The following is an 8,908-nucleotide window of genomic DNA, read 5'->3' as shown; positions in this document are numbered from 1 at the left end:
TTAATTAAAAAAAATAATATAAATACAATTTAATATACATAAATGAAATCATATAAATTCTACACAAATTACTGATATTCTCCTAAATACAATATAATATAAAAATATTAATATACATAAATTAAATCATATCAATTCTACACAAATTACTGATATTCTCGTAAAAACAATATAATATAAAAATATTATAAATACAAAATAAATTAAATACAATATAAATACAAATTTAATTAATATTATTTAATATTTTTAATACATATTTATATATATTTAATTTTATTTAGTATATTTGGTGATATCAAATAATATTATATTCTCTTAAAAATACAATATGAAAATACTTTATATATAAAAATATATAAAATTATATCATTTAAATTATATAATTACTGTAAATATTGTATTAAAACTGTACTTTTTAAAGTAAATTTTAAATAAATTAAATGATTTATGTGTACCATGGTAAACCATGTGCACTATGTACTATGTGTGTTTATGATTTACCATAGTACACATAAACACATGCTTTTTAGTAAACACCAAAGTCAATGAGTCAGATAAATATTCATACCTCATCAAATCTGTCAAAATATGCTCCTTCCAGCATGAAATGAGGAACAGGCCGCTGCCAGTTGAACTCATATGGTTTCGCCATTTGACCTACAGGACGGAAAAAAAAACACAAGCTTTCAGAGCGAGAGAATGAGTGTGTGAATCTGAGATCAAGCTCAGTGTTTTAATCATCTCAGTCCTGTATGGGAGGTCCATCGAAATCAGAAGTCCTAAATCCCAAACGTCCAGCCCAAAACATGCCTGCACAAACACAGGACGTGCATTACGTTTTTACAATATTTCAGCATTGCTATTATTATTGCTTTTTGCAGCAAATCGATTTAATTTTGCAATGACACACTTCACCTTTAAGGAGATTAAATACTGTAGAAACAAATGATCCATGACATGCAAAATCGACAGTCGGCTCTGAAAACTCCTCTGACATTCACTGAATCACATGTTAAACAACAAAAACATCCAAGAGCCGCTAATGTCTGCTTCAAAATCTGCTAAATAACCACACAAGTCTGAAAAAAAAAGTCATTTCATGAAAGATATTCATGGAAATACATACAGAAGGAAATTAAGATGTAAAACATGTTTACTGTGGCTCATAATCTAAATGCAATGTTCAAACAACACAAGAAAGATACACTATAAAATATGATTTTTTTAGCTTAAAAACAAAGAGTATTAGAGAATGTTTTACAAGAGCCTACTATTGCAGTCTTTCTTCTTCAAAATTCCATGTTTAATTCATTATTATTTGCCATTTCTTTGAAATTATTTGTGAAATTTACAAGCGCTTTGAAAACTGTTTCTACACCATTTTTTTTTGCAGTGTATTATTTAAAAACCATACCACAAATTATGTAAAACACATGGACAAAATGACATGAGTATCTTCACTCATATCCATATCTTTATGCCATTAAAACGCAGGATTTTATACTTTAGTATAATGATTACACATGTAGTGTTTCTGAGCTCATTAAATGGCTGAACTGAACCGCAAAAAATATTTATGTATTTATTTGTTTAAATAAATGAATAAATAAAACCACACAAATTCAGACTAGAGTCACTTATGAAGGCAAATGTCAATTGCAAAGCTGAACTTTGCTCTCTAAACAAGAGCAGTTTACATAAATGTGACAGTGGGGCAAGTTGTCACATACATTTTAAATGCTGCACATTTATAAAAATTGATAACTACAATATTTGTTGACAAACAAACGTTCCTTGATATTTTAGATTTTACCTTTTTTACACTATTTTATGATTTTTTTTGTTACGTGAATGCTTTACTACCTATACTTGACTGAAAATTCAATAATACGCTGTTTAATGACAAATTCCCATCAAATGTTTTGTGCATATACAGAGAGAAAAAAGGCAATTATGAGGAATATTCATTGTAAAATGTGTGACAACAAGTCCCAGTTTCCCCTACAGTATGTGGAGTGGGAATATGATATTTTCCATTAAACCGTTTGCTCTTTTTACATTGACTATCACTTTAAATAGACTAATACAATCAGATACAACAATAATTTTATACTGAATATACTGAAAAATACATTATACTGTATATACTAAAAAACTGAACACACTTCAATGGTATGAGATGACTGGATGCTTTCAACTGATTTCCTATTGAACTGTCACCAACTGAACTGCAGTGCTCAAACTATTTCAAATATAATGAATTAAGCTACAAACTCGATCATAATGCACACTATTTCCATCTAACATGTATTTTGAGATGCAGCTTGTAATATTAATGGAGTGTTTCACTAGTTAGCAGTAAACTGGTTCCCTTTCAGTCAGTCACTCTCGACGTCACGTCACATGCGATGATTGTATCCAGCTGCCGCTGATCGCAGCGTGAGTATAATTAGGCAGCAGGTGCAACGCATACTCAGCTTTTCGCTTCGGAGCTGAGCGGTTGTTTCATTCTGCTCCTGACTTCTGCTTCGTAGAGAAGAAACTCAACGAGTTCAGCGCACTCTTGGGAAGCTCTGGTGCTGGCGGTACGGAGCTTCAGCGGCGGTGGTTCTTCCCGTGTCGAGTGGGTTGCACACATCAGGCTGCACTACCCTGTTTGTGTTGCAGGTGACCATCTCCCCTGTGCGCTTCAGCACACTAAAAGAGTAATTTCTAAAAGAGCATTCACGGTGGACGTCTTTTTAAAGACGCACCTTTCAAAGATGCCCTTCCACCTGTGCGTTTCTGGATGTGGTCGTTACCTGGTGCCGGGTGATGGTCACGATCGCTGCCTCACGTGTCTGGCCGTTAAGCACGCTGAGGTGGCGTTTGTGGACGAGTCATGCTCTCATTGCGGGAAAATGACCATCGCGGAGTTGCGGACCAGGCTCTGTTTCCTGCAAAGGGGCGGGGTGCCCGTGCCTCTGCCTAGAACTAGGGTTGCTGGGGGGCGCTACTTCTGGCAGTAGCCGGACTGGTCTTACGGTGACGGCTGTAGGTACTCGTCGGCCCTGATTGGCAGTGCTTATGCAGCTTGCGGAGAAGCTGCCTCCGCCCTACACGCCATGGCGTTGTTGCAGGTTCATCAGGCCAAGGCACTGAAGGACCTGCACGAGGGTGGGCACGACCCAGAAGTTCTTAAATAGCTTCGCACCGCTGCTGACCTCGTGCTACGGGTGACGAAGGTCACTGCGTGGTCTCTGGGCCGTGCGATGTCCACTATGGTGGTCCAGGAACGCCATCTCTGGCTGTGTCTTGCCGACATAAGGGAGACCGATAAGATGCGGTTCCTAAATGCCCTCATGTCCCAGACCGGCCTCTTCGGCGACGCAGTGGAGAACTTCGCCCAGCAGTTCTCCGCCGCACAGAAGCAGACCGTGGCCATCAAACACATCCTGCCCCAGTGTGCAGCTGCTGAGTCCACCCGGCCGGCGGCGGCAGCGCCTCAGTCTGCTTGTCGCCGAGGGCGGCCCCCTGCCGCCACCCCAGCTCCCGTGCAGCAAACGCAGCAGCCTCCAGCAAAGCAGGGCAGCCGCCCCGCCCATCCAGGCCCCCGCCAAACCTGGTGGCAAGCGGAAGAGCAAGAGGCCCTGAGACGGGCGGCACAGAGATGGAGGAAGCTGCTCTTCGGGAGATGGTGAACGCACCACTCCCTCCCCCGGAGGAGAGCTGGGCCGAGAATCTTTTGTTTCTTTTTTCCCCGCCACTGACTTCACGGTCAGTGGTACCCAAAACCTTGACAAAAGAGCAGTTTCTTCAATCTCTGGGTCCCCAGAGGGGTCGGGGAGTTGTGGACTGGCCAGTCTCGGATCACACTCACCCTCCTCTCTCGCCAGTGAGCAGCTGTGGGCGGTTCGAGAGTGCGATCAAACGTACTACTCACGCACTAGGGCTGTGCAATTAATCGCATGCGATTGTCATGTGCATTGCCTAGCTTGTCAGAGAACTACGGCTCTGTGTATTAAATGCCGCTGCATCTGAAAGCAGGTGATGGCGATTTACTACCTATCACGGAACCGGCTTTACTGACGAGATGCGCTTGACAATCGCATGCGATTAATTGCACAGCCCTATCACGCACCCTCTGCCCGAACGCAGGTAAGTGTTGCACACACACTGACCCCGCTTCGGACTGGCAACGTTCCCCCTCACTGCCCCACCGCGGGTATGTCGGTGATTCCGTTGGTGCCACTTGTACGATATCTGGGAGCCTGGCTAGCACTCCCCAGTCCGTCTCGTTGGCTCCTACAGGCCATCAGACTCGGCTATGCGATTCAGTTCGCCCGGCGTCCTCCCAAGTTCAGGGGCATCCACTTCACTTCAATGAAGGCGGCAGATGCCCCCGTCTTGCGTGCAGAGATCACAGTCCTACTGGCGAAGGATGCGATAGAGCCGGTCCCTCCAGCCGATATGAAGACAGGGTTTTTACAGCCCTTACTTCATTGTACCCAAGAAAGGCGGTGGGTTAAGACCAATGTTGGATCTGCGCGTCTTGAACCGGGCCCTTCACAAGCTTCCGTCATCTTCGGGTGCATCCGTCTCCGAGATTGGTTTGCAGCGATCGACCTGAAGGACACGTACTTTCATGTTTCGATCCTTCTGCGACACAGGTCATTCCTGCGGTTCGCGTTCGAGGGACGAGCATATCAGTACAAGGTCCTGCCCTTCTGGCTGTCCCTGTTGCCCCGTGTCTTCACGAAAGTTGCGGAGGCGGCCCTTGTTCCCCTGAGAGAACAGGGCATTCGCATCCTCAACTACCTCGACGACTGGCTCATACTTGCTCAGTCTCAGGATCAGTTGTGCGAACACAGGGATTTGGTACTTTTACACCTCAGCTTGTTGGGCCTTCGGGTCAACTGGGAAAAGAGCAAACTCTCCCTGACGCAGAGGATCTCTTTTCTTGGTATGGAGTTGGATTCGGTCGAACAGACAGCACACCTCACGCAGGAACGTGCTCAGTTGGTGTTGAACTGCTTGAATATGGTCAAGAGCAGGACAGCGGTCCCACTGAAACAGTTTCAGAGGTTCCTGGGGCATATGGCAGCTGCATCGGCAGTCATGCCGCTGGGGCTGCTTCATATGAGACCGCTTCAACACTGGCTCCATGGCCGAGTCCCGAGGTGGGCGTGGTAACGCGGCACTCACCGGGTCAAAGTCACACCGGCCTGCCGCCAAGCCTTCACCCCGTGGTCAGACCTTGAGTTTCTCCGGGCAGGAGTGCCCCTAGAACAGGTCTCCAGGCATGCTGTGGTTCACACGGATGCCTCCACCACCGGCTGGGGGGCCACGTTCGGCGGGCTTGCAGTGTCGGGGGTTTGGATGGGCCCCCAACTACACTGGCACATCAATTGCCTAGAGTTGCTGGCAGTACGCCTTACCTTGATCCGTCTCAAAGGGCGCTTACGAGGCAACCACGTTCTGGTCGGACAACACTGCGACCGTTGCATACATCAACCGACAAGGTGGTCTACGCTCCCGTCGCATGTCGCAACTCGCCCGCCACCTCCTCCTCTGGAGTCAAAAGCATCTGAGGTCGCTTCGTGCCATTCACACGTCTACGAGACACGCTTACGCCTTGTAGTGGAACCTGTTCGTCGAGTGGTGTTCTTCTCACCGAGAAGACCCCCGGAGATGCCCGATCAGAGTCGTGCTTTCCTTTTTGCAGCAGGGGTTGGATCTGCAGCAAGGGTTGGAGCGAAGGCTGTCTCCCTCCACCCTTAAAGTCTACGTGGCTGCGATTGCTGCCAACCACGTGCATTACTTTTTGCACTTTTGATGTAATTTCTAGTGAGAAATCAGTATTATAGTAATTAAATATTCATTTAGTTATCATCAAAACTCGTTCTATTTTGTTGTAGATCATTAAACTGTTACGTTGCCTCAGAAGCCTGTCCGAAATCAGTTTCATAAGGTGCCTTCGTACAAAAACGCTGCCTGCAAAGTCAGCTGCCTAAGTTTTTAGATGCAGCCCCGATCTGAATAATGATTCACTTGACTTAGATTGGAGCGGGTTCGTGAATCTTTTGATTCAGATAGGAGCTTCGGAGAGCGGATCGCAAATCTTTTGATTCAGATCGGGACTTCGGAGCAGGTTCACAAATCATTTTACTTCTTTCTTTCTTTTTTTTTATTAAACAGTACAAAACATTACCCATTAAGGCAGGACAGTTATAAAAACAAAACAAAGAAAAAAAGAAAGAAAGTATACACAAGCACAAATCCCTTAAGAAAATTAACCATGGTTTTACTATAGTATATATATTACATAGTATATAAATTATATAGTCTACTGTAATAACCATGTTTATTTTTATTTTTTTTGTAGAACCACAGTTTTACTACAAATACCTTTTTTTCTTTTGAGTAAAAACATTGGTAATTTTCGTAAGGGATGTGTTGCCAGCTTAAAGGGATAGTTCACCCAAAAATGAACATTTGATGTTTATCTGCTTACCCCCAGGGCATCCAAGATGTAGGTGACTTTGTTTCTTCAGTAGAAGAAAGACAGTTGGACATAGTGGTGTATTAGAGGTAAAAAAATTATATAAATACGGTTCGGTTTCTGGCACAAACCGATCGTTTCGTGTCTTAGGACATCAATGTGTCGTCACGAGCCGCAGGGTTTAATTTGGATTTGTCTGTGCATGTTTTTTTTACTCTCATAGAATTTGTTACCATAGCCATGCATTATACGACTGATAGACTGCAACGGTTAAAGTTAAAAAGCATCATTTGTGTTCTACTGAAGAAATCAAATTTTAATTTTTGGGTGAACTATCCCTTTAACAAAAAACTGGTCAATTTAAACATTAAGAGGACACATAGGATGAATATAGAGATACAGTTTCGACTGCTTTAGGATTAAACTGTAGAAAGTTTCCATACACTCATCTAGATCAACTCTGAATAAAGAAAAGAGAGGTTTAGAGACAGATTGTTGTTAATATATGTGAAATTTAGCTAGTAGGAAACACAAATGAATTTATATTCTCTTTTGAGTAGTCAAACAATCCAAAGAAAACATCTTTCAAACAGAAAGAAAAGTCACAAAATGAGATTAGATGAACATTAAAAATATCTGACAAGGAAAGAATCTTCCTCAGAAGAGACAAAAACAGCAACTCACGTCAGTGTCTTACTTATATTATATTTACATCTATAAGCTTTTGTTTGATCTCTTCATATTAAGGAGAGAATTAGTTTCCAAAGTCGGACATCGCTTATGATTTTCATTTCATGTCCCAACCAATATCCAGCGACTAAGTTACTAAATTGTAGCAACATTTTTTCCCCACCAATGCCAAAATCAATCACTGATACGTTTATTGTAACTTATAATGTTCTGAATGAAACAGTTGACCATAAAAACGTCAGAAGAGTGCAAATCCAAAACACTCAGTGACTGAGTTTGTGATTGACAGACGGATGTTGTTGTTGTTGTTGAGTTGATTTAGTTTTAATAATCCGCATTAATATAAACACACGTGAGAAATCAAGCGGATATTTAACTACTAATGCCTCGTTGTCAAAGTTTACTTCATTTTATTTGGTAAAAGTTGAGTTTCTGTGTTGACTTACCCGCAGATCTGCTGCTCCAGTCAGAGTCAGATTGATTTTCCCTTTAATGCCTGATGGGAACGTTCAACATTTCAGACGATTAAACAGCGACACCTGCAGGCCTCCGTCGGCATTACAGAACGAAAACTGACCGTACAAATATTACATTAATTATGATTTTCTCTTTATATTCCTAAAATATCACTGTTTACACTTTATAGTAACTACAAAATATATATATAAAATAAAAAATAGCCATAATGTTCTGTACGGGCAAAACATACCGAATGCTAAGTGCTAAATTTGTCTTTAACTGAAAAATTAGTGTTTACTATTGTCATTTTGCATTATTGACACACTATTTTCCTAATTAATGCTGTTCAGTTGCTTTGACACAATCTGTATTGTTAAAAGCGCTATATAAATAAAGGTGACTTGACTTGACTTGACTAAATGCTAAACGCATAACTGAAACATATTGTTTACATACACTGCTGACCTTCCTAATCATATGAGAAATGAGTATAAACAAGATTTCTGGTTGATTTTTCACTCGTCCTCCATAACATTTACTGTATCAGAGACTGTAAATGTTAAATATGAATAAATGCTCAGATACTATGCACACAGTATAGCAAATATCCATCTTCCCTGTTGAAAAAAACAGCATATGCTGGTTAGGTATGTTTTGACGCTGGGATGCTGGTTTATGCTGGTCCTTTGCTGGTTTATGCTTGTCCTTTGCTGGGTTAAGCTGGTCCTTTGCTGGTTTATGCTTGTCCTTTGCTGGGTTAAGCTGGTCCTTTGCTGGTTTATGCTTGTCCTTTGCTGGGTTAAGCTGGTCCTTTGCTGGTTTATGCTTGTCCTTTGCTGGGTTAAGCTGGTCCTTTGCTGGTTTATGCTTGTCCTTTGCTGGGTTAAGCTGGTCCTTTGCTGGTTTATGCTTGTCCTTTGCTGGGTTAAGCTGGTCCTTTGCTGGTTTATGCTTGTCCTTTGCTGGGTTAAGCTGGTCCTTTGCTGGTTTATGCTTGTCCTTTGCTGGGTTAAGCTGGTCCTTTGCTGGTTTATGCTTGTCCTTTGCTGGGTTAAGCTGGTCCTTTGCTGGTTTATGCTTGTCCTTTGCTGGGTTAAGCTGGTCCTTTGCTGGTTTATGCTTGTCCTTTGCTGGGTTAAGCTGGTCCTTTGCTGGTTTATGCTGGTCCTATGCTGGTTTTAGATGGTCCTTTGCTGGGTTATGCTGGTCCTTTTGCTGGTTTATTCTGGTCCTTTTGCTGGTTTAAGATGGTCCTTTGCTGGTTTTAAGATGGTC

General features: G+C 42.2%; 1 protein-coding gene across 2 annotated transcripts in view; it reads right to left on the bottom strand.

Moving 5' to 3' along the window:
• The window catches only part of plcb4a (phospholipase C, beta 4a), a 58,415-nt gene extending 50,743 nt beyond the window's left edge, over positions 1-7,672 (bottom strand). For both annotated transcript variants that reach the window (XM_016453319.1, XM_016453320.1), the window contains exons 1-2: positions 7,621-7,672; positions 572-660 (exon numbers count right to left, since the gene is read on the bottom strand). In XM_016453319.1, the coding sequence (XP_016308805.1) occupies positions 572-655 (84 nt within the window). In that variant the 5' untranslated portion in view covers positions 656-660; positions 7,621-7,672. The remainder of the gene's footprint in view (positions 1-571; positions 661-7,620) is intronic.
• Between the last annotated feature and the right edge of the window lie 1,236 nt (positions 7,673-8,908).

Source organism: Sinocyclocheilus anshuiensis, unplaced genomic scaffold (assembly GCF_001515605.1).
Source record: "Sinocyclocheilus anshuiensis isolate Anshui unplaced genomic scaffold, SAMN03320099.WGS_v1.1 scaffold767, whole genome shotgun sequence".
Classification (NCBI taxonomy): domain Eukaryota; kingdom Metazoa; phylum Chordata; class Actinopteri; order Cypriniformes; family Cyprinidae; genus Sinocyclocheilus; species Sinocyclocheilus anshuiensis.
This window is presented reverse-complemented; position numbering and strand designations above follow the sequence as displayed.